Below are 26,304 nucleotides of genomic sequence, written 5' to 3'. Positions count from 1 at the left end.
GAACATTATTTATTTAATATTTATTTATTCTAACTTTAAAACACAACTCCATTGGTGGGAAACACTGTAGTGCAGCATAAAAAATTTTGTTTACCCTCATATCTATTACTCTTACTGTAGTTGGAGTACTGGAGTTTCTGAATCTTACTCCAGAAAATTCAGAAGTTTACTCCTGAATATTAATTGTTTGAACACAATCAACACTTCAATAACTGCAGAACTAAAATGTAACTACTGCTTTGTATGCAAAGGCATCTACGGTCTTTAGTGTTGACAAATTTATAAAGACTTTTGCAGAAGGAAGTGACAGAGGGTTCACATTTTGTGCTGCCCTCAGGTCACTTTGCTGCCTAATGACATCCTCACTCTTCCTCTCCTATCTTCTTGCTGTGGAACTCCCGGCTCTTCACTCGGAGCTTGTTGACCTGTGACTCTGCAATGTCAGCCCGCTCCTCGGCTTCCTCCAGCTCGTGCTGGATCTTGCGGAACTTGGACAGGTTGACATTGGACAGGTCCTCCTGTGTGGGGAGAGGGAGTCAGGGGTGAGGAGCCCAGGGCAGAGGTTTTGCTCCTGCTGCACCTCAGCCTTATGGGGCTGCAAATCTCCATCCCCCTCCCACCACTGCTCACACATCAGTCTCACACAGAGCTCCTCATCCTCCCCTTTTCAGGACCCTACTGGGACAAGCTTCACCAGGACTGTGTCACACATGAGGAGCAATTTCTCACCCCTTGGATTTGTCATTTCTGTACTTATTCTCCCACTTGTTTGCTGCTCAAGTACCGAGGGAGTATATCTGGATGACAAAGTCCCCCTCCTCAACTGGTGATTTTTGACATTTCCAAATTTCTGATACTCCTCTCCTGGACACCTGTGTGACACCCACAGAAAGAGATGCTTTTATTTCCCAGAGAAATACTTACAGCTTCCTCAGCTTGCCTCTTGTAGGATTTCACTTTCATTTGCAACTTGTCCACCAGATCCTGCAGCCTGAGAATATTCTTCCTGTCTTCCTCAGACTAAAGTGGTTGGCAAACAAAAAAGAGTGAAATATTGCTTTCTGCACACCACAATATAGCATTTGTCCTTGGAGTCCATGAGAACGTCTTTTGTTTGTTGGAGTGAGGGTGTATTAGCCAAAGGACACCTCCTGCCTTACCTGGTAGGTCAGTTCCTTCACCCTCCGCTCGTACTTGCGCACACCCTTCACGGCTTCAGCGCTGCGCTTCTGCTCAGCATCAACCTCCCCTTCCAGCTCCCGCACCTGCAAGGACAAGCCCATCCCTGCAGCTTCCCTGGCAATGTCTCTCCAAGGACAGCCTCACTCACCCACAAGCCCAGCCCTACACACCCTGGCCTCCAGCTTCTGGATCTGCTTCTTCCCTCCCTTCAGTGCCAGCTGCTCGGCCTCATCCAGACGGTGCTGCAGGTCCTTCACCGTCTGGTCCAGGTTCTTCTTCATCCTCTCCAGGTGGGCACTGGTGTCCTGCTCCTTCTTCAGCTCTTCTGCCATCATGGCCGCCTGATCAGAGCAAAGGGGCAAAGCCATTTTGGGGCTGCAGATATTTGGGGGACAGGACATTCACCATCAGCAATGCCAGGAATGTCCAACTCACATCTGTGATGGCCTTCTTGGCCTTCTCCTCAGCATTGCGGGCTTCCTGGATGGTATCCTCCATTTCACCCTGGATTTGGGCAATGTCTGTTTCCAGCTTCTTCTTGGTGTTGATCAAGCTGGTGTTCTGTTGAAGGAAAAAAGCGTATTTTTTTCTCCAGTTGCTTCATACCACATTTAGAAAAATCAAATTACCTATTTTTATTTATGGTTTTGTTACAGTTTTATATGAAGAATACAAATAACTGATAAATGGCAATGGTAGACTGCTGAAGACTAATTGTTATGTTACAATTAAAAATGGAAAAGAGACCTACTGGTAATTTCAATTCTCTAAATACTGTAGGTGTTATATGTCTTCAGTTCTAGAACCTACCTGAGTGTGGAGGAGCTGCACACGTTCAGTGGCATCCAGAAGCTCCTGCTCAGCCAATTTCCTCGACCGCTCCGTCTGCTCCAGGGCTGCCCGCAGCTCCTCAACTTCAGCCTGCAGCAGGTTTGCCCTGCGCTCCACCATGGCCACCTGCTCCTTCAGGTCCTCCTGTGTCCTGAGAGCATCATCCAGATGGATCTGAGTGTCCTGGAAAGAGAGATAAGACAAATTGGGAGGCATATTTTTCCTATTTTCTTATTTTCCATTTTCATATTAATATAGAAAAGATAGAACTGTTGAAGAGGAATATTTGTAGCTGTGTCAGAAACCAGTGAGCACCTGGTATGTATTGCCATACCTTGAGCACTGCCTGGGTGTTTCTCAGGTTCTTCTGTGCCTCTGCAGCCATGCGGTTGGCATGGCTGAGCTGGATCTCCATTTCATTCAGGTCTCCCTCCATCTTCTTCTTCAGCCTCAGGGCTTCATTCCTGCTCCTGATCTCAGCATCCAGCGTGCTCTGCATGGAGTCCACAATTCGGAGGTGGTTTCTCTTCATCTGGTCAATCTCCTCATCTTTCTCTGCTATCTTCCTGTCGATCTCAGACTTCACTTGGTTGAGCTCAAGCTGCAGGCGCAGGATCTTCCCCTCCTCATGTTCCAGGGAGGCCTGGGCAAGTGGACACAAACATTGATAACATTGATAAACCCTCTCCTTGCAGTCTAGGGAATGACAAAATATTTCCAGAGATCTCAGCTGTCTGCACTCCCCAGCCTGAACACTGGGGAACACACAGGGCCTTTTGAGGCCTATTTCCTCATTTATTTACTGCAGACACCACTGATTATGGCCACATACCTCAGCCTCTTCCAGAGCAGCCTGGATTTCAGATTTCTCCTGCTCAATCTGCTTCTTGACTTTCTCCAGCTCATGAATTGCCTTTCCTTGCTCAGCAATCTGCTCCGTGAGGTCGGAAATCTCCTCTGCAAGGAAGGGTGAAAAGCGGCATGGTCAGACACAGAGCTGAATGGCAAAAGGCTCTGGTGCATGAAGGTGCCAGGCACGTTCTTATCCCTGCAGGCCCAGACCCGTTAAGTGTGGCAGATAGACAAGCTTGTGAGAAAGCCCAGTGAGGAGCAGAGGGCCAGGGACTTACGCTGCAGGTTCTTGTTCTCACGCTTCATTGTTTCCAGGTGGTCCAAGGACTCCTCATAGGCATTCTTCATCTTGAACAGCTCCGTGCTCAGAGAGCGCGACTCCTTCTGCGAGGCCTCCAGCTCAGCCTGCGTTTCCTCATACTTCTGCTTCCATTCTGCCAGGATCTGAAGAGAAACGGGGTGTGAGTAGGGATGTGGCAGTCATGGGGGAATGCTCTGGCCAGGAGTCCTGGTGCTGGAGGCCAAAAGACCTTGTCAAAGTTCCTCTGCTTCTTATCCAGAGCAGCACAGGCAGCATTGGATCTCTCCACATCAATCATCAGGTCCTCCACTTCATTCTGCAGCCTCTGCTTTGTCTTTTCCAGGGAGGCACATTTGGCATTGACAGCCTCAACATGTTCCTCTGCATCCTGCAGGCGCTGTGCCAGCTTCTTCCTGTGTTAAACATATCTCATGTTTTAAAAGAAAAGGGGAAGTTGTGGCATGTGGTTGATGGGCTTTTCACAACAGGATGTTTTACAAGTTCAGTTGTAAGTGCAGCTCACAGTCAGAAAGCAATTCAATTCTGTGGTGTTTTTCTCAAGAGCATGGTAAGCCATTTCAGAGTCTGTGATCCTCTTGCATTCCTCTTCCTTTTTTCTACATACTATATTTTTTTTCTCTGCCATTCCCTGTCTTCTACATGCTTGCCTGTGATTTTTTTCCCACACCACATGCATTACAGAATTTATTTGCTATTCTCATTTCACCCCACCCCCAACCAGAACACTGACTTCCTCCTGACAATGTTACAGTGGTCTCCAAGAATTTCTGGTCATAATGTCTGCCAGCCTTCTCCACTTCCCCCACGTACTTGGCCTCCTCGAGCTCCTCCGTGCGCTGAATCGCGTCCGTCTCGTATTTGGTTCTCCACTGGGCCACTTCGCTGTTGGCCTTGGACAGGGCGCGCTGCAGCTCCCCCTTGGCCTCCTGCTCCTCCTCATATTGTTCCCGGAGCAAGTCACAGTCGTGGCGAGCGGACTGCAGGGCGTGGGCCAGGGCGTTCTTGGCCTGCAGCAACAAGAGTATTGGGTCATGGAAAAGAGATATTGCAGGAAATCTGACGGAATATTAATTGGACACTGGATTATGCTTCTATGCAAATAGACAACCATACATTCAATGAGGAAAAAGTGGGACTGGCAAAAGGAATGGTGGATAAACTCTAGGTCAAAGTTAGCATGGTAAGACTTGCACGGAATTTCAGGAGTGATTTTTTTTCCCTGTCTCATCATGGTGGTTCAGTAGTCACATAAGTGTCTGAAGCACCTCTGATAGGAGGAATCACCTTTATCTCTTCCTCCAGATGCCTCTTGAGTTCCTCAATCTGTTGGGTGAAAGCCTGTTTGCCCCTTGACAGCTGAGAAATCAAAGCATCCTTCTCCTCCACCTGGCGTGAATATTCACCTGAGAAAATTTGCAGATACACAACAGTTTTAATGCCATTGATGGTGATACTGCAAACATTTGGAGATGTAAAACCAGATAGTTCACAGTCCATGCTGAAATTTATGAACCCATTTCAAGGACTTCACAGTAGATGTGACACAAAGTGTGTTGGACAGACCATGTACCCAGAAGAATGATTTTTGCATTAACTCTGAGACATTTTTGATCTGCACAGGTAGATGTGTGTGTCTCACCTGACTCTGTCTGCAGACGAGCTCTTTGAGCATTAAGGTCATTGATCATGCGCTGATGCTCTTCTTCCTTGGTCTTAATCTCACTCAGCTGATCTTCCAGTGTGCGGCACATCTTCTCCAGATTTGCCTGTGTTTCAGCATATGGAAAGTGATGAGTGAACCGTTCACTCTCTAGAGGAGGCCAGGTGCAAGAAGTTGTGTTGTATTCCTCTGGGTCAATGAGCCTATAAGAAATTTGTGTACCTTGGCTTTGGAGACAGACTCCATGTTGCTGGCCAAGTCATCAATCTCCATCTTCAGCTCACTCTTCTCCTTCTCCAGCTTCTGCTTCACGCGTTGCAGGTTGTCGATCTGCTCCCCCAGCTCAGCGGTGCTGTCCGCGTGCTTCTTGCGCAGGGCGGCAGCCGTGGCTTCGTGCTGCAGCGTGGCCTCTTCCAGGTCACGGCGCATCTTCTGGAATTCTGCCTCGCGCTTCTTGTTCATATCGATCTGAGCTGCTGTCGCCCCTCCTGCTTCTTCCAGGCGCTCGCTGATCTCCTCCAGCTCCCTCGACAGGTCAGCCCGATGCTTCTCTGCTTTAGCGCGAGAGGTTCGCTCTGCCTCAATCTCCTCCTCCAGCTCCTCAATACGGGCCTGGAGAACAGCAGGGACCCTTCACACCCGTGCCCTCCTCCTGCCTGAGCTGAGCCTGAGCAAGGGAGGGGAAGGAACAGAGACTTGCCTGCAGCTCCTTGATCTTCTTCTGAAATTGCATGCCCAGGGCTTGTTCATCCTCAGTTTTGCTCTGGATCTGGCTGATTTCAAAGTCTTTCCTTTGGGCAAAGTGAACCGTGTTAGAGCTCAAAGAAAAAACACAAGTGCTCCAGCCCAGCACTCAGGTGTCCCACAGCCACACTTACTTCTTCAGTTTCTCCTCCAGCTGCTGCTTATCATTCTCCAAATCCATGATGCTGTCCTGGGCCAGCTTCAGGTCTCCTTCCAGTTTCCTCTTAGCTCTCTCCAGGTCCATGCGCAGCTTCTTCTCTTGCTCCAGGGACCCTTCCAGCTAAACACAACAAGACCATCAGTGCTCTCCCAGCCAGGTCAGACTCCATACCTGTGCTGTTCCTGCTCTACATCTGTGTGCTTACATCGTCCACTTGCTGCTCCAGCTTGGTCTTGGCCTTGGTCAGTGTATTGACTTTGTCTTCTTCTGCCTGCAGGTCATCCAGTGTTTGCTGATGGGCCTCTTGGAGGGCTTTCTTCTCTTTTGTCAGCTTGGCGATGGTCTCGTCCAGGGCTGCCATCTCCTCAGTCAGGTTTTTCACCTTTGAGAAGAAAGGAAGGAAGTGTAAATAAAGGAAGTAGATATAGAAGTCCTGTAATAGCACTGGGCTCTTTTCTGGAGTGCGAGTGACAGGTTCTGCCTCATACCTTGTTTTCGGTGGCGTGTTTTTCCTTCTCCACCTTGGCCAGTGTTAGCTCAAGGTCATCAATATCTTTCTTCAGCTCTGAACATTCATCCTCCAGTTTCCTCTTCTTGGCTGTCAGCTCAGCATTAATTTCCTCTTCATCCTCAGCCCTTTCAGTCACCTCCTTGACTTTGGCTTCCAGCTGGATTTTGGTTTTGATGAGCTGGTCACACCTTTCCTCAGCATCAGCCAAGGCATCTGCTTCCTGGTGGGGAGACAAAGATTCTGTTTCTTAATACTGTTTTAAAGTTTGTCTTCTTTATCTATTGGTCTATCCACTCAAATAACTTTACAATGCTGTCAGGTTTTCTGCCTGGGAAATAAATCTGCAAGTTCTCAGTTTTGAATAGGTCTCAAATTTTTTGTTTGCTTTCTTTTGTTTTTTACTCTTTCAAAAATATCTGTCAGAATTTGTAGTTGTGAGAATATTAAATGAAGTAGGCTGCTCAGGTACAATCCTGTCCTGGCTATCTATAGATGCCGTCTTAGAACACAGGAGCCCTGACACCCACTTGAAGTTCCTTGCTTCTTTTATTAGCTGTCAGAGAGCTCGTCATGCTACTGTAAGACACTACTTTCTCAGGCTCATGTCCAATATAATGGACATCTGTTCATAGAAGGTCTGTCTGACCTTCTGCCTGTATGTATATGTGCTTTTTCTGAGTGGGAAATAAATGGTGATACTCACAGCCTGCACTTGGAGCTGCAGGTCATTTTTCTCCTTCATTAGAGATGCCATTTTCTCCTCCAGCTCCTTCCGCTTTGCCTCAGACTTTGCAAGCTCTTCCTTGGTTTTCTCAAACTCCTCCTTCATGTTGGCCATTTCCTTCTCAGACTCTGCACTCTTCAGCAAGGGCTTGATCTTGAAGAACAGCTTCATCCATGGCCAGTGTTTGACATTCATGAATGCACGGATGTTGTACTGGATGCAGAAGATGGATTCCCTGAGGCATAATTAAAACATACAATGAATATTCACAATCTGACAAGTTGTCAACACTTTCCCATGAGCAGAGTGACTTCAACTGAAGAAGAGGAATTTGTACCTCCGCTCCACCATTCTCCGGTACTCCACCCTCATCAGGAAGCCCCTGCACATGGCCTGGGTGCGGGTGATGAGCTGTGCCAGCTTCTCATCCCTCATCTCCTCCAGGAGCCCTATTAGCCCAGCTTTGAAGAACACCTTGAGAGAGGGAATGTTGCAGCACATCATTGTCAGGTAGAGCAAAGCCCAGGGACTCAGTGAATGGAGAAGTTTGTACCTTGGTGTGCCCAAATTTGTACTGGGTGTGGTCCACATCGATTGAGCCAAGGAGCTTCTCAGAAGCCTTCTTGCTATCGATGAACTGTCCCTCGGGGATGGCGCTGGCATTAAGCACCTTGTATCTGTGGAATTAAAGGAAATAGGAATGAAGACAATGTCAAGTCATGAGATTATTCTGTTTACTGAAACCAAGAGCAACGTTTGCAGCAGAATCAGGCAGAGGAAGTTGGTATTTCATTCCTCCGTACTCAAAGACCCTGGCAAAGCTCAGTTGTGTGATGGACAGCAGTTGGTGAGGACACCTGACTTACGTCTTCATTTGATAGCTCTCACCTCTGTTTGAAGTCTGCATAGAGGACTCTGCTGGGGAACCCTTTCCTGCAAATCCTGATCCCTTCCAGCACGCCGTTACAGCGCAGCTGATGCAGCACCAGCTCGTGCTCCATGGCACCTGGCAATGCAGAGCACAAATGAATGGCACAGGTTGCAGTGCAGAGGGGAATGGATGTATCAGAGCAAGGATCTTTCTGCTTGAGCATCTTACCAGGTGTTTTAGTCTCATTGGGGATGATACAGCGCACAAAATGGGGGTGAGTGCTCCGCAGATTGGTCATCAGCTTGTTGAGATTCTCCTGTGGGATCATGACATAGTGCGTGTTTATAAGAAACTTGGAAAAAATAACCCTTTGCATTCTTTCAATTTAACATGAAAGACCCATCAATGGAGATAGCTGAAAATTGTCATCTGAGAATACCTCTATCAATTGCTCAATCCCCTGGGATTCTAAACATTAAACATCACCTTGTAGGATAAGAAAAAACTTACCATCAACCCAATGAAGGATACAAAGTGGGCACTTTTAATGAGAAAAGTTATGTTTATATTAATTGTAAGTTTAGGTTCTTGCAGTGCTATTTTTCATTCCATAAGATTTTTGTTTTCAATGGTGGTCTAAATAGAAGTTATTTGTATTTAGAATATTTTTTGATTGGTTGGTTGGTTGGTTGGTTGGCGTTTTTTTGCTTTTTTTCTGTGTCTGAGCCAGCTAAAAATGCAGAATAATTCTCTGCATATATGAAAAGATTAGGTGTTTACATACCCGGAAAAGAGCTGAGACGGTCTGGAAAGAAGAACCCTTCTTCTTGCCTCCCTTCTTGCCACCACCACCACCACCAGCCTCTGATGAAGTAAAGATAATGAAACATGTGTTACTTTGGGGACCAATCACTGTGCATCAAAGAGATGACATTTCAGAGAACTGACCTGCCTCTCCTCCAGCAGAGGCAAAGAGTAAAGCCAGGGTCTTCACAGATGATTTCTGGTACAGCCCAATGACAGTTTCATTCAGAGGGTCCTTGTTCTTCTCCAGCCAGCCAGTGATGTTGTAGTCCACTGTGCCAGCATAGTGCACCAGGGAGAAGTGGGCCTCAGCCTTGCCTTTTCCAGGCTTGGGCTTCTGGAAGTTGTTGGACTTGCCCAGGTGCTGGTCATAGAGCTTGTTCTTGAAAGAGGTGTCAGTTGCCTTGGGGAACATGCACTCCTCTTCCAGGATGGAGAAGATGCCCATGGGCTGGGAGAAGCAGCAAAAAATAGCAGTGATAAAATACAGATCTGCTATCAGAAGGGGACTGCAGTAAGGTACAGGAAACTGAAAAATTGGTTGAATTTTTGGAGCAAAAATGGATTAAATCATTGTTAACTTTTGCATTTGCACTTCTAGACAAAATACAAATTTGTCTCTGACACTAATGCATTTAATGACTAATATTGTCACATTAATCACACAAAATTTTCTAAATGATTTTGAAACTGAGGAGTTGAAAGGTGATCTGTTTTTTACATTATTGTTTTCACAAAGTAATTTGTACAGTTGAAGACGTCTTACTAAAATTGACCTTAGTGCAACAGATCAACAGGTCTTTCAGCTACTTCCTGAAATCTTATTTTTTGAAGATATATCTCTGTCTTTCCATTCCTATACACAAAATAGTGTCTTCCCATAGTGTTCTTGTTGATCGCAGTTCATCCAGTACTTTTTGTCTTTATGCACCTATTATTTTTATTAGAAATTATGTTTCAGAAATCCCAGCATTAATATTGAAATACTAATATTGAAATTGTGTCTGGATTTCTGAAAAGAGATCTTTCATCTTGGTGGACTAAAAAACTCACCTCCAGAGAATCCTTTTCACGCAATTAGGTGTGATTACATCAGTGCTTTTATTGCCAAAAGAAAAATTGCAGTTTATTTTTAAAAAATGCATACCAGTGTAGTTAATGGATAACCTAAAAGCACTTCATTTGTAGCCTAATCACAAAGGTTCTCAGAACTTACTTTCATAATACATACAATACTGAGATGGTAATTTTTGAATAGCCAGGAACATAAACAGATAATAACAGGTAGGTTTGTGAAACATTAGTGCAAGAAAAAGTAAGCCTAAAGAAAAATTCTTAAATTCTGTCATGAAACTGATAATAAAATCTTAAATATAATCAACATACCTTTTCAATGAGCTCAATGCAGGCAGCCAGGTCCATGCCAAAGTCAATGAATGTCCATTCAATTCCCTCCTTCTTGTACTCCTCCTGCTCCAGCACGAACATGTGGTGGTTGAAGAACTGTTGCAGTTTCTCATTGGTGAAGTTGATGCACAGCTGCTCCAGGCTGTTGAACTGCTCAGTGCAAAGACAAGATTTACTCATTTTCAAGATGAAGAACTGCCTGTATAGCTTTCTCCTTCACACTCAGAATCCCATCTCAGAATCCTACGCAGGGATGCCCAATTAAGACAACTATGTTTTTAATGTTAAAACATTCAATTAACTATTTTTAGAGGGTTTTTATTTGATTATGGGGGATTTTTTTTGGCTTTTTTTTACCTTTTGCTACTTTAATGATGTTTAAATATATGATTTATTTTTAAATCAAATTTCCTATTTTTTTGTTAGTCTTATCAAGGCTCATTAGATCACTTCTTTCTCTTAATTTATGTAAATTTTTCTACTGCTCTTATAAAAACATTAAACATTCTCAGTGTTTGTTAGCCCTGGATTGGACTCAGATACCCTCTGTAAATATCTATAGAACTTCCCAGTCTGAATTAGATCAGCCAATGTACTCTTCCTGTTGGAATCACCCTTTGTCTCTTAAGAAGAAAATTATATATATATATATTGGTCTCCTTTTCCAAAGCCTTGATTAACTTTTGTGTAGACTTAAGTCTACCTTTCTCTTCCTACACTGGGTAATATTGTACCTTGGGTATTTACGTGCTATTTGGCTGTGGATTTTTTTTAATATTAAGTTCAAATTATTGAAAAAACACAACATTTGTGCTAATTATGTAAAAGGCAGATGCTTCTTCCTTGTGCATCATATAAAGATATTATATAAAGATCCATTGAAGCTCATGGATTGGCCTGACGAAAAAGCACTGACATATACAAGGAAGGAAAATATTTCCAGAAAATAATAAATAAATATTTTTCAAAAAATACATTACTAATTTGAAATTACAAGTGCGTGTCATGTTAAAAAAAAACAACAAAAAAACACCATAAATCTCCATTTTCTCTTGACACCTCATTGCCTTGACAAGATTTGACTATGATTTCTGTGCTCCTTACATCAAAGATCTCAAAGCCAGCAATGTCCAGGACACCAATGAAGTACTGCCTGGGCTGCTTCGTATCCAGCTGTTCATTGATGCGAACAACCATCCACAGGAACATCTTCTCATAGACTGCCTTTGCCAGGGCACCCACTGCATTGTATACCTAAACCAAAGAAGAGTGGAGCAGAAGGAAAGTAGTACGCAGAGGAAGAGCATAAATCAAGACAGAGCTTCCCAGTCAAGTTGTTACCTGCTGCACAGTCTGGCCCTTGGTCACGTATTCATTCCCCACCTTGACTCGGGGGTAGCAGAGGGCCTTGAGCAGGTCTGCTGAGTTCAGACCCATCAGGTAGGCAGCCTTGTCGGCAACTGAACACAAAGAGAGAGGGAGAAAGTGACAGAGGAGAAGTGATAATTGAAAGTGGAAATCCTCTAAAATGTGGCTGTTGGTCTCAGCACTGAAATTTTTTGACATCTTGAAGGGAAATTCAGAAGCATGAATAGTCTGGAGGCTGAGATTTATGTTTTTGTGAAAGTAAATAGAAGCAAATACATGATTGCCAGCTGCCAGCTATATACCTGTTTCTGTTATTAGGAGTTCTATACAGTTTTAATACCTTCGGTGCCGTCAGGCTCTGCCTGCTCTTCACGCTGCTTTTGCTTGAATTTTAGGTTCCCGTAGTGCATGACAGCCCCTGTCAGCTTGTAGATGGCTGTTTTCTCATCTGGAGTGAAGCCCAGGATGTCAATGGCACTCTGGCAACAGAACCAGCCAAATAAACCTCTGGACCATTACCAGGAAGTTTCACCACACCAATATGCTCTGTCACCCTTACATCTGTAGCCAACAGCTCCTCCTGGTCGTTAATGCTGGGAACTGTGATCTCTCCTTGGCTCACAAATTGGTAGTCATATGGGTTGGTGGTGATGAGAAGCATGTCTGTAAAGAGGAATAGGGCATATCTGGGTGTGAGAATGAAGATAAATGTTAAATACATTCAGATTTTATCAAACAATTCATAATACTTCGTACCAATTAGCTCTGGCTTCTTGTTGGATGTGATCTGATAAAAGATGTGGTAGCTTCTTTCCGCCTTGAGCTGGAAAGTGACTCTGGACTTCTCCAGCAAATCTGGCAAGGATGGTAGGATAGAGTCAAGCCTGAGAAAGAACACTGAGGTGGAAAGGGAGGAAGGAATGGGATCAGGTCAGGTGGTCTCTTACATGTTTCAATGTCAGCAGAAGCCAGTTTGCCTGTGGCCCCAAAGTGGATTCTGATGAATTTGCCCTTTTAGAGGGGAAAGAAAAAAAGGCATTTTGAAATTTTACCATGACTGTAAGCATGTGACCTTACATGCTCCACAGAGGACAGTCTTCAAACTTAGAAGTTTTTTCACTTTTATTTTTTCTTTAACAAAGCACAAAAGGTCAAAAAACAAATTCTGGAAGTTCTCTATACTGCCAATACTAGTGGATAAATCTGAGCTGTATTATCCACTACTATTTAATGGATAACCATGAATGCACATGAATGAGAAGACCACTAATAAAGCATTTTATTGGGTCACTTATGTTGCAATTCAAACACATGGATATAGTGAAAGCTGTTTTCTAATCAGAAAGCATGCTGTGAAGGCAGATTTTGGTGGTGTAAAAGTGAAATGAGGATTTTTGGTCTTGTGTAAAACAGAAGTCAGCTGTTACTGTCTGAGTTGTAGAGATAGAGGCAACGCACCCAAAACAAGGAGCTTTAGCCTGAGACTGTGGATTGGTATTCTGATTTTTCAAAGCCAGGCACAGTTAATCTAACAGATCTTATGAATGGCTTTTTGCATTAAAATGATCAAAAGAACATGCCATAGAGTAGTTTGTTTTCTGGTAGGATGTACTGAAGGCACCCATGTCCCTACCCCTTTCTAAACAACTTGTATCAATGTCTGAACAGTCAGATTAATAGACCTGCACAGTTTTGTGCCTAAAACCCAGAGAATCATATTTTTGCTGGTCTGATGAGTGCCAGCCAAATTTCCATCCCGCAATTTCTATCCTCTATGCCCCATCTTTCCTTTCTTCTATATCACATCAATTTCCACAAAATTGTGTCTTCAGTCTGTATGACAGACACTAAGAATATGTGTATATATACTTACAGATATGTAATTATATAGATATTAAAACATATTTTAATTATCCCCCTTTGTATGCTGTACTGTACTTCTAAAGATGTACTTTTAATTAGATAGTCTAGTTAAATTTTAATTGGCAAAAATATGGGGAAAATATTAGTTTAATGAATACAGTCATCTGACTTTGACACTTCAGAAGTGACAGCATGTTCTGACATCCTTGTTCCCATATAAATGACAACTTCTCTAAGCAAAAACTTACAAAGCGTGAGGAGTTGTCATTCCTCACGGTCTTGGCGTTTCCAAAGGCCTCCAGCAGTGGGTTGGCGCTGATGATTTGATCCTCAAGCGTTCCCTGCAGGGAGAGAATTATTCAGTGACTGTGTTTAGTTGACAGGGCAATGACAGGCCACATGTTCAGTCCGTTCTTCCCAACTCACCTGCATTTTGCCTGATGTCTTCTCTTCCTTCTTCTTCTCTCCACTGGCTGCAATTGTTGCAAAGTACTGGATGACACGCTTTGTGTTCACAGTCTTCCCGGCACCGGATTCTCCGCTGTCAGAGCCAAGAGAGAAGCAGAGGGTGCGTGGTCAGGCAGGAGGTCCCCTGGCACCGGGCAGCCCCGCAGGGACCCGTGCAGGGGCTGTACGTACGTGATCAGGATGGACTGGTTCTCCCGATCTGTGAACGAGGCAGAAACAAATAGACATTGTAAATAAAAATGCAAGAAGACTGAAAATGAATTCAGTAAATGTACGTTATAACATTACAGATATATTTATATACCTTGTTACAGCCAGTCCATTTGGCTTATCATTCTTCCTGACACACTAACTCTCTGTGGTAACTATACTTCCTTTTTAGAACTATTAACGTGAAAAAATCCTGTTTAAGTTAGCAGTAATTAATGCTATGGCTGAAATAAAACCCTAACGATGTGCTAAGAAAATATCACCATATTTATCAGGAAAACTCTGTGAACACTTTTAAAATGTCTTTCTGAAGGGATCACCCTGACAACATTACTTAAATAGCATGCATTTAAAAGAAAGAAACAAACAAATGTCAAAATAAATCACTGAGTGCAGAGATGTCTTTCATTTAAAACAGTAGAAACAATGCTATGAAGGTAGTAAAACCACAATAGATGTGTGTGTCAGAACCGAGAAAGCTTTGAAAAAGTCTCATCACATTGCTGAGACAGAGCATCCCTTCAGAGAATGTAATGGTCCAATGCCTCTGAGACAGACTGAGCCACTCACCAGTCAGCATGAACTGATAGGCATTGTCAGAGATGGAGAAGATGTGTGGAGGGGCCTCCTGGCGCTTCTTGCCTCGGTAGGCCAACACCACCTCCGGGTTGTACACCGGCAGCCACTTGTAGGGGTTGACGGTGACGCAGAAGAGACCCGAGTAGGTCTGCAAGGAAGGGACACAGCACGTTGGCTTCCCCTGAGCCTGGCCCAGCACTTCCTGCCGCTGCCCAAAGGAAGCTGCTGCTGCCACTTACGTAGATCATCCAGGCTGCGTAACGCTCTTTGAGGTTGTACAGCACAGCGGGTTCGTGGAGGTGGGTCATCATGGCCATGTCCTCGATTTTATCGTACTTGGGAGGGTTCATGGAGAAGATTTGATCTTCCTTCACGGTCAGGGTCTGCCAAGAAAACAAAAGATCCACATATGTCATTGAAAAACTCAGAGTGGAGATCAAATGTTGTCCTTCAGTCTTGTTTTTGACTCACCTCGCCTGCTTCAGTTTTGACAGTGACTTTGCCCGATTCCCTGCTTGTGACTGTCCCTTTCACAAAGGATTCCTTTGCATGTACCACAAAGACAGATGACTTGGCATCAAAAGGTTTGTTCTGGGCTTCAATTCTCTCCTTCTCTGACTTTCGGAGGTAAGGAGCCGCCTCCCCAAAGATGGCCATCTCGGCGTCTGACGACATGGCTACGCTCTATGGTGATGCTTGCCAGAGCAGAGAATACTGTTGAAGAGCAGATATGTTACCCAAATAAGTCAATATTTTCTGTTGTCACACAGTTTATTGATAGACCTTAACTGTGTAATAGAATGTGTGATTTGGGAAGAATCTTGAGTAATTCTTTGGTTCACCTTCCTGTGCAACCAGGGCAAATGTTGGATGCAGGTTCCCACAGATTCTTCCAGTGAAGTTTTTATTATGGTCAAGAATGGATGTTTCTCAGTCCCTTTGCATCCCAGTTTAATGTCTGATGACCCTGATGGTGAGTTTTCCCCCTGTTTATTACCTAACCAAAATTCCTGTGGCTGAAACCTGTGGTTTTTATCCCTCAGCCTTTCACTCTGCCCATCTGAGAAGAGTTTGACTCTTTCTATGATATACTCACCTCCTTTTTGTTGAAGATAACAATAAGATAACCATTTTTTAATTTCATCCCCAGTGTAGATAAACCTCACCATTGCAGCCTCTTCTCATACATAATTTTCTCCTACTTATCTTGAAAGATCTCCACTGGATTCATTCCCAAATGCCACTGTCTTGTCACCAGAAAGCACCAAACTGAACATAGTGCTCCAGTTATGGCAGCTGACTGCAGGGAAAGAATCACTTGTCTTCACCTGCTGGCTATGCCGTTACGAGTTTCTGACAACGTGCTGTTGACCTTTCTTCTCCCAAAGGCACACTGTGACACTTGCACAAGAATGCATGACCCTTTTCTGCAAAGTTGTTTTCCAGACAAAATGAAATACAACATATCCTGTTGCATGGGGCCGTTCTTTCTTACATGCAGGATTTTAAATTGCCTTTACTAAAATTTATGAGTTTCTTGTCAGTTTCAGGATGAAGACTTTTGAGGATCTTCTCCAGGGTAACTTTGCTCTGTAGCATAATTGTAAGTCTGTTTATTGTCACCTACAGTTCCTGAGGATGCATTCCATGCATCATTTGGGTTGCTAATGGTCCAGAAGGTGTTCTGAAGCCTCTCTAGGGCATAATATCTTTTGCTGATGCTCTGAATCATTCACTAGAGTTGTTTGCTTCTCATCCCAAATGATTTAAGTAGTATGTAAGCAACTGGCATAAAGGACACATAATTCATCAGGTTAAAATACTGCACAACCAGCTATTTCTTCTTATGTTAATTGTTTGTGGAAATAACTATAGGCAATGCTAGAAACCTTAGTTCAAGAATTTATAAATCAAAGCCAGATATCTAAATGCAGTACTGGATTTCCAAAGAAATACCACATAATAGAAAGTATCTGAATTCCTAGGAAGTTTGACAAACAGGCAGCTTGATAAGATGCCATGTCATAACTTTTAGTTAGCTAAATAACAAAAATGTTAACAAACATTTGCAGCTACTCCTAGTAGCGTGCAGATCCTCCATTTTACTCAATTCTCTTTCATAGGAATAGAAGCAGTACCTCCCCCTTTTTGTTGTTTGGTTAGTTGGATTGCTATTTTTGCATTTTTACCAAGTTTACTAGTAGGAGGCCTACGTGCAAATTATAACCTTGGGGTATCGTTTGGAAAGTATTTTCATATACATTTATTGGCCAGTTTCATATGCAGTAATACTTATAATTTATTACAAGTCTGTGAGATTTTGCAACAGTCTGTTCTGTCGGCTAGCTCTGTCTGTCTGGACTTCATGCCAGAACAGATCATTTACCTCACTGTTCCATAATTAAACATAAGGAATCCCCAAGAAACATTTCCTGGCATTACATAGTGGCTAGTGTCTTCGAGCACAGCCACTTAGGAAATCTAGCTAGCTGTGAGCAGCCTGCCCAGCCATCAGCATGCTTTATTTGTCATAGCAGAGCAGCGGCCAGGAACATATGGGCATACAGCAATTGCCTACAGAATTTTACAGTAATTTGTCACCATGAAGAAATCTGTTCTACAGAAATCTCCCACCTTTTTCTGTCCCTTAAATGTGAGTAAATGAGGCTCTTACCTCTTATGCTATGAGAAGATGCCTTGCAGGCTGGAAGGTGATCGGTGCTGTAAAGCAGAAATGGCAGATCTCTTGTTATTGCTGCATAGAATTCCACAGGCAGGTTGCAAAGTGAAAATACCATCATGCTTTATCGTACAGATTTCAAATCCTTGCAGGTACATGTATGTACATCAGTACAGCAGGGCTGAAGTGGGACTGCAGGGACACAGTCCCTTTCTGCCAACACAGACATGCACTTACCATGAAGTTTCCTCTGCAGACAGAACAGCCCAGATTCAAGGTCTCTTTTATAGGTTCTGGTCAGTGCATGCTGCAGATGCCTCCTCTGTCTTTGGGCAAAGCATTTTTGGCAAACCTTGTTTTTGGCAAAGCATTGTCTGGCAAACTGAATGTACTGAAAGCTGGAAAGTGATGTTACTAGATATAATTAGAAAATTTTGGTCTCTTCCTAGCTATGTGAATAAATCGCCTATAAATAATATGAGAAGATTCCTAAGGAGGGAAATACAGCTAATGATGACCAGAGGAATGAGGGTAACCACCAACAACTGTAAGGCCATGGATGCTCCATGAATCTGAGCTAAGGGAGGAAGGGACAACCATTCACTGGGCAAGCACAGTGACATTTGGATGCATAGTTCAACTTTTTCTGAGGACATCATACGTCTGATGACAGTTGTCCTTTCACAGAGCTCTCTACTTACAGATCTTGGATGTGATACGTGGATTTCACTGTTGTCTGCATTGCTTACCTTACTCAGATGATTATATATTACTCTGTTTCACTTTTTACAGTTGTAACAAAATATAGCACACTATCTCAGGGAGAACAGCCACCTTGAACTTTTCTAAGCGCTCTTTCAGTTGTATTCTGTCTCTGGATATAAATATAAAATAACATACATTTGTATATCTTCCAATATTCTGGAAGTCCTGAGTTTAGAGATTTATAGAAGGATCCATGAGTGGGTTCAAGAGTCTAGATTGTTGTTCTTTGATGTAATCAACTAAAGACCAGTTTTAGTTTTAGGCATCCAAAGAGTTCTCTGACAATTATAATTATAGCTCAAATGAATTAATTGAAAAATTCTCTACTTTGGTGATATTTAGTTCCTTGTCAATCCTTATTTCTTCCCAAAATAGAAAAAAATCAACAATACATTTCCAAATAACATGGCAGGTAGCAGTAACCCATCTTAACTCATGTATGAAATCATTATTTAGTTCTAATCAGCTTTGACATCATCCTCCATAATTTCTAGTGCAAGCTTCCTTCTCCCAAGATCTGATGCCATGAAGTGTTAATACTGCACCAACAGAGTGCAGTACGGAGTGCAGAACAGTGCCCATCACTGTATTTGATAGGCAGTGTTGCTTTTCCTTCATATATTACTTTGTACTCATCAATATTATTTTTCCAGTGTAACTATCACAAATTTCTCTCACAGCTATTCTCAGTTTACTTTTCCTCACCAAGAATAATTTTTTTGTCATCAAGGACATTCTTGAGATACCTAGACATGCTTTTTTCAAGGCCAGAAGTATTTAGTCCTTAGCTGACAGAGCTCTAACATGTAAGACTCAGACATGTGAAACCCTATACGAAATGGCAGGTACTTTTACTGTTTGCCTTTATTAAGGCACATGGTCAGGATGAAGTAATAATTCAGGTAAATATTTTAGGAGGACTGAAGGGATGATAAAGGAGGTTCTAGCAAAACTCAAGACACAAAAAGGCAGCATACAGAGAGTGGAAGCAAGGACAAGTAATTGGGGAGGAACCTAGGAGACACTGTCTTAGCAACCAGGGATGAGGTTAGAGAAGTAAAAGCCTAAATGGGATTGAATCTTGGAGTCATAGAATGATTTGGGTTGGAAGGAACCTTAAAGGTCGTCTTGTTCCAACCCCCCTGCCATGGGAAGGGATTCCACCCCATTAGATGAGATTGCTCAGGGCCCTGTCTAACCTGGGCTTGAACACTTTCATGTATGGAGCGTTCAACTTCTGTGGGCAACTTGTGTCAGTGCCTCACCACACTCTGAGTAAAGAATTTCTTCCTAATATCTAATCTAAAACTGTATTTTAGTTAAAAACTGTTCTCCCTTGCCCAATCATTATCTGGCTGTGTAAAAAAGTCACTCTCCCTCTTTTCTATAAGCTCCCTTTAAGTACTAGAAGTCTGCAATGAGGTCTCCCTCGGGCTTTCTCCATGCTCAAGGAGAAGGAAAATGTGGGGGCAATGCTGAATTGGGTTGGAGCCCTGGCAGCACATGACATGGAAAGGTCTGAGATACTTAATAGTGGTAGTAAGACCTTCAGGAAACGTAGGGCACTGAGAGCAGGAAGAAAGTCTGGAACAAGGCAGACATAGCCTTGATGGTAGAGGAACAGGTCAAGGAGTACTTCAGCAAACTGGACACACAAAAGTCCATAGGCCTTGAAGGGATACACTCACAAGTTCTGAGGGGTTTGGCTGGTGTCACTATGAGGTCACTCTTGATAATTTTTAGCCTATCATGGTGATTAGCAGAAGTGCCTGAAGGCTGCAGGAAAGCAAATGACACTCTCCTGCCTTCAAGGAGGGCAAGAAAGAGGGTTCAGAGAACCACACACGAGTCAGCCTCACCTCAATCATTGGGAAGGTGTTGGAGCAACTGATCCTAGAAAACATTTCCCAGCACCTGGAGGACAAGAAATCATCATGGGTATTCATCATGGCTTCACCAAGGGAAAGTCATGCTTGATCAGCCTCATCACCTTCTATGATGAAGTGACTGGCTTGGTAGATGAGAGTGGACATTGGTAACCTTGACTTTGGGAAAGCCTTGGACAAAAAGCAGAAGAGGCCTTGGCCCTGTGTGAGCCCTGCACAGCAACTCTATATTGTCAACCCTGGGTTCAGCACAAACCCAAAACATAGCCTCATACCAGCCACTCTGAAGAAAATTAACTCAACCTTAACCAAAACCAGCACACTCTCCATTGGATAAACTTAGGTATTTCCAAAATAACTGTGACAGTATACTGAGTGGAAAAAGGAGATCTTGTTCCTGTTCTTCCCGCTGCTCTTCATTTTTATTGAGTCCTGGAAGGGAGGTGTTGGAGAAAAGTGAGATGTCCTACTGAATTGTGGAAATGTCTCAAGAATGCTTGTCTCTGATCTTGTGAAACTCCCCCTGGCACTTTTGAGTCCTCATGGTTGTCCATATTATAGGGATGTGTTGGGGATACACTTGGTGTGTGTTTCTTGGGGTGCAGCTAGAGTGGAGCTGCGGGTTGAGCTCTGGAGGAGCAGGAGCTCGAGCCCAAGGCAAGAGGCTGTGAACTGCAGACCCTTTGCACAACCAAGGGCTGGAGGACCTGTGGCCCAGCCAGATGAGGGACACTCAGAGACATGGCAGGAGGTGATGACTCCAGATTTTTCCACCCTTAGACTGTGAGGGGATAAAAGGTCTCCTTTGTTTGGGGTCCCTCCTCGGAGGCACTAGCTCAAGCCTAGTTACTGCACCATGATTACATTATTTTAAGGATCTGGACATCTGAGACTCAGTGTTGGGAAACCCGGGGTGGTGCTGGTGAGAAAACCTGGTGTGACTGTGAGAGGGTGCGGGTGCAGCTGTGAAGGGGCCTTGGTCCCAGCTCAGGTGGTGGGACAGTAACTGTTAGAGTGGCTCCTGGATGGTTGGACATGGGAGTTTCTTTAATAAATGCTTTAATAAATGAACATAAGACTATCTGTCTCAAGATCTTCCTAGTTCAGGATCTTGTCTCTGACACTTGCCAAGAGGGGGTTCCCAGTTAGAATATGTAAACACAACATGCATGGAGTGATCTTGCTGAGAATGCTCCCACAGCCTCTCTAATGCGTTGCTTAGAGATTTTCTGAGTCAGTGGCAATGTCTTCGTATTTTACTTCTAAACCTAATTTTTATACTATGAATTTGTCCATTTCCTAGCATCACATAGGTGTACACCAGAGGGACATGCACATCACTTTGGTGCAAAACCTAATGTATTCCATAGTTTTGTGACCTGGTTAAACAAAGAATAAGAAAAAATGAAAAGCACAGTTCTACACTTTCAGCATGGTAAAGAACAGAGAGATTTGACTGAGATGTAGACATAGGGTTATATCCAGTGTCATACTGGGCTGGACACTTTGATCACAAGCCACCATTCTGGTGGTTCCTTTCCCTTTTATTTTGATCTATTTGCTTTCCCTCAAGCTTCCTCCCTGTCAGCACTGACCAAATAACACGTGTGGCTAATACAGAAAAGAAATAGGGAGGTTGGTGCCTTCCCAGCCAGGTCAGCCAGCGGAACTTGCTAAATATGTTTGTCATCACTTGTCTCAGACACTGCCAGAATATTTTGAGCAGCAAAGGTCCCTGCAGCCCTGCTAGCTGAAGGGCATCAGCTGGCAGACAGGCTGTCTGGTGGGAAGCACTCCTTTCCCTATCTCCCAGTGCTCAGTGCCTGACTGTTTTCCACCTTAACAGCAGTTTTTCTGCTGGGTTTGTTCCAGATCCTGGCTGTTCTGATCCAGCTACATCAGGAATGCCACAGCTCCTTTGCCTGGACAGTCCTATCTGAAGAAGGTGACAGGTTAGTCTGTCTTGGCTTGCCTTTGACAAACTGCCTTTCATCCACTTTTCCTTGTAGTGTGGACTCTGTTGCAGGTCTTGCTGAAGGTCACAGCCCTCTGGACAGTCATTCCTTCCCCAGACTTTGTCATTCCCAGTCCTTACTCTAGTCCACACATGGTGTGTGCATGGTGTATTTCCAGGTCTGGAAATCCCTCCTGAAGGGGAACTGAGCAGGTATGGTCCCAGTAGAACAGAAGTTCTCCCCAGCTTGTCATCTGCTCCCACCGAATGTTGAACTCTGGTCTGGTCTCTGTAATGGCCACATGAGCACTGCATGGCAGGCACTCCAGAACGAGCTTTCAGTGGGTGGAACACTAGAATCCCAGGATTCACAGAGGCATTCAGGGCTGGCATGACTGGGGGGAGAATCTTCTCTAGACTCACTGAGAATTCCTTGCCATTTTGGATCATTTAGTCAGTCTGTTATTAATTTCAACCAGAATAGTGTTCAGATAGAACAGGGGATATAGGTAAACTTCAGCTTTTTTGACTGCAGGCAGGCAGAGAAATTTGAATACAGGCAGGCAGATGAAAGGACCTGCCTTGGTTACCATGGAAATTTACTTACATTTTTGATAGAGGGCTTTCACTACATGTGCCTGAGCCTTTGACTTCCTAAATATAATTCCCAGTCCCAAGAAAACTCCACAAAGGAGAATGTGATTAATCTTAAAAGTTGTCAGGGATCAGTGAACAGTAATGCTCTGTTTTGATGGTAAGCAGATGCTTTGTTGTGCCAGAGGGAGGACCATGCATGTGTGTATAAGTTAGAGGCTGATGTCTTGTGTGGTGGAGGGATTATGGTGTTTAGTGTGAAGGTGTCCTGAAGGAAGATGAAGAAAGTTCCCCCCCCATTTTCCCCACAGTCCCTGCTTTGTGAGGAGGAGCTGCAGGAGCCTCATGGCACTTGGTGGACTTTTCTTCCAGGAATTCACTGCGGAGATGGTTTCTCCTTTTTTTCCTGAGCTTTCCAAAAGCTCACAGATAACACAGACAAACCTACCACTGCTTTCATTTCAGTTTTATACTATCTCAAATTACCTGATACACCAGATAATTTATTCAAAAACCTTCCCCATGGGACCTGCAGCTTGCTGGTGCTGTTGTCAGCCATGCTGTCATATGAACAGGGCATGCTGGAGGCATCAGTGCACCCTGTGGACCCTGATTAACTGTCTGGCAGGGAATATTCACACTCTGCTGCAGCAGCATTTCTGCTGCCTCTGTGTAAAACGAGAGCTCCCAGGAATGTTAGCACATGCTGAAAAGAAATTCTGATGCTCTGATCTGCAAGAGCAAAACTTCTCATCCCTACCCTTCTGCTAAGACGTAGCTGAGTACTGGACCATTGCAATGGTAAGGACATACTTTGTATATAAAAACCAGTAAGAATCAGATCAGACAAAAGTAAAGTGTATTTCTTGTAGGCTGTTTGTGTGCCATACTGTGGCTGACATGATGGCCCAGCAAAGAAACATGGTTTGGAGATCTATTAGGTATCCCTAATCCATGCTGGTGCAGGGAACAAAAAAAAAAAATAGTGAGAAGCATGAACTGACCTCGAAGAAAGTTGCTAATTTTCATAAGTAATGACAGCCTTGAATGCATCCTCTGGGATGAAAAGCAGTTCAGGATGTACACTGCACAGGCAGAAAGATGAGAGCTAAAATCCATGGAAGTAGAGCATAAGCTCCAGGATAATGCTGCTGGTGAGATTTGGGGGGACAGTTATTTGGGTGGGTTTTTTTCAGGGCAGAGGCTGGGTTTTTTTATTTGTTAATTCGTATGAATTGGTGGCTTTTCTCTCTTCAAGTTCTGTCCCTCTATTCTTAGTGGTTGCTATGCTTGTGATCTTGCTTCAGTTAATGGAAATCAAAGTAGTTTCTTTTCCCGATATGGACTGTTGTGAGTTACGTTTCTGTAAAGGTGATGTCATCCTTTTTCAGTGTGGATTCCAAGTGGCTTCCTGAAAAGCTGCAGTGACAGATTATCTGCAGTTAAGGGGAAGGTGTCATTTCACTGAGCAGAGGAAGGTAAAAACTGTGACCTGGAATGTCAGGATAAACAGTTCTTGAAAGTGCATCAGAGTTCTCCTAATCATTCTCCTTCTACCAGTACAGCCAACATGAGAGGATGACATCTGAGCAGTGTTCTAAATAATATGAGGGTGATAAAGAGGATACTTTTTTCACCATCTTCTGGAGCTTCAGTTATATAGAAGAGTAGGGTGGAAAAACTGAGAAGCCAATGGGAAGAAGGTTAGTGTCTGGAAATGTCTGAGATGTTGGAAAGTGAAGTAGAAATGACAGAAATTGGTGTTCAAAGTTCAGTATTAGAAGGAAAAAAAGAACAGCTTGTCCTGAGAGCAGAAAAGTAAGGATGATGAGGTATGGCTCACATATAATAGAAACTCAAACACCTTGGTATGGAAGTATGTCAGCTTCATTTTCAAGCCAGAATCTTTTGAGGCTATGAAGGGAAATTAGACAGACATTGCATCACTTTTGCTACAACCTTAAATAAAAAATCTCAAAAAATCATAGAATTGCAGAACAACCCAGGTTGGAAGGGACCTCAATAGATCATCTAGCTCAGACTTTCATGGGAAAGGGAGTCTAAGTGAGATTACCTAGCAGAGATTATCCTCCAGAGAGGAGGTACAGATGCCACAGTCCCTCCCAAGTGAGTTTCCTGCATCCTTTCGTTCTTACCACACCTCTGCCCAATGCAGCCGCTATTCTGCCACTGGGAACAGCAACTACTCGCACCATGACCTTGGTACTTGGAGAGGGCTGATGTAACTTCCAAACACTCTCTCAGATGATCAAAAGCAGCAGAGTTAAGACCAGGATCATGTACCAACAGCCAAATGATGTTAAACTGTTTGCTCTCTTCCCTTCTCTTTTTCTTCCTTCCTTCCTTCCTTCCTTCCTTCCTTCCTTCCTTCCTTCCTTCCTTCCTTCCTTCCTTCCTTCCTTCCTTCCTTCCTTCCTTCCTTCCTTCCTTCCTTCCTTCCTTCCGAATTCCTTCCTTCCGAATTCCTTCCTTCCTTCCGAATTCCTTCCTTCCGAATTCCTTCCTTCCGCCTCTGGCTTCTGTCTCTTTCTCCCCTCCTCTTCATGAATATTCTTGCTCCCCATCTCAGTATTTCTTTCTCCATTTTTCTTTCTTTCTAATCTTTCTCAGTCTCTTTTTTTCCCTTCCTCTCTCTGGTGTTTTCTGTGTTTCACTGTCTTTCTCCATTTCTTTCTCTTAGTATCTACTCAACCCACATGTCCTCTGCTGTTCCTCTCTCTCTCCCTCTCCCTCTGCCTCTCCTGCTCCACCTGCCTCTACCTCCTTTGCCTCTCTCTTCCTTTCTCTCTTTCACTCCCTTGCCCCCTTCTGCTCTGCCACTGGGGAAGGAAGTGCCTTCTGGTCGAGGCAACGTAGCTGTGGGCTGAGGGCAGAGACAATGAGTACTTGGAGAACTGGAAAGCTGAATTGTTGGCAAGAAGCCTCTGTGAGGAACTTGTGTCTTCAGGTCAGAAGTACTTTCTCCATGTCTTAGTGCCTCTCAAAGTGCTGATGCTTTTGTGCTTAGGAGACACAGTCTTCCATGCCCAAGCTGTTGAAGGTCAGAGAACTCCATAGTCCACATGGGGCAGCAGCTCTAGTGGAGCTCATCAGCTGCATCTATTTTAAACCTTCTCTTAGAGATGTTCCCTTAGGCCAGTTATGGGCATTTGCATCAGCACATTTCAGATCACAAGCAGTCTGACTCCAGAAATAGTGTGCCAATGCAAAATGACTCCTGTCCTCCAGCTAAGGCAGCAAATCAAAAGTCAGGAGAAATTGGTTTTCCTTACTTGTCCCTTTCATATTCTGCTCTGATTCCAAAAAGCCTCCAGCCATGCTTTCCAGGATGGCTGGTGGCAAGGCCAGGTCAGCACAGTGCAATGGCTGTGATTGCTCTCCCTTTCCCACCTGTGCAGTTTGAATTCTGGCCCAAGGTGATGTCTTTTAAGGAACCTGCAATGTTACCTTTCATCAGTTGAGCATGGGTTTAGGAACAAATGCTCAGGCCATGATTTCTTACAGGTGGGAGAGGAGCCCCAACAGCTTCATGTGCTTCAAGTGCATCACAATTCTTCCCCAGTCAGACAAGCTTGTTCATTTTGGAGAGTGATTGCAATATTGTCCAAAGGGAAGAAGGATTTTTGGCATTGAAATATGGTCCCCAAAGTTGTGATAATTACTAGTCCATCATCAGGTTTAAAAAGGTACAGTTGGAGCTGGAAATACTTCTCTGTGTTTCTACTAAGCCACAGCTGCAATACACTAACTTATGAATTAAGTTTTTGGGATTGTTTGTTGATTTGTTTGTTTAAAGAAATATGTGGTTTAGAACAAACAAAATTCTCTTGCTACCTTTCAAGGTGTGT

At 43.8% G+C, this 26,304-nt stretch overlaps 1 protein-coding gene across 1 annotated transcript; it reads right to left on the bottom strand.

Annotated features, from left to right (window-relative positions):
- Positions 1-342: 342 nt before the first annotated feature.
- Positions 343-15,231, bottom strand: LOC309580260 (myosin heavy chain, skeletal muscle, adult-like; the record flags this gene model as incomplete). The annotated part of the gene is made up of 38 exons (XM_082294102.1): positions 343-518; positions 925-1,020; positions 1,161-1,265; positions 1,353-1,523; positions 1,618-1,743; positions 1,993-2,196; positions 2,348-2,656; positions 2,846-2,970; positions 3,144-3,309; positions 3,396-3,579; positions 3,998-4,194; positions 4,472-4,590; positions 4,827-4,953; positions 5,070-5,459; positions 5,548-5,638; positions 5,726-5,871; positions 5,957-6,133; positions 6,240-6,482; positions 6,966-7,221; positions 7,324-7,460; positions 7,540-7,663; positions 7,875-7,992; positions 8,086-8,173; positions 8,642-8,721; positions 8,806-9,112; positions 10,048-10,218; positions 11,173-11,322; positions 11,410-11,528; positions 11,777-11,915; positions 11,996-12,099; positions 12,193-12,291; positions 12,384-12,447; positions 13,548-13,640; positions 13,726-13,840; positions 13,939-13,966; positions 14,548-14,704; positions 14,796-14,939; positions 15,028-15,231. The coding sequence occupies 38 exons, from the start codon at positions 15,229-15,231 to the stop codon at positions 363-365; spliced, it is 5,829 nt and encodes a 1,942-aa protein (XP_082150228.1). The 3' UTR covers positions 343-362.
- Positions 15,232-26,304: the final 11,073 nt, after the last annotated feature.

Source organism: Coloeus monedula, assembly GCF_965178545.1.
Source record: "Coloeus monedula genome assembly, chromosome: 19".
NCBI classification, from domain to species: Eukaryota; Metazoa; Chordata; class Aves; order Passeriformes; family Corvidae; genus Coloeus; species Coloeus monedula.
The sequence above is the reverse complement of the archived record's forward strand: the minus strand, read 5'-3'. Positions and strand labels throughout refer to the sequence as shown.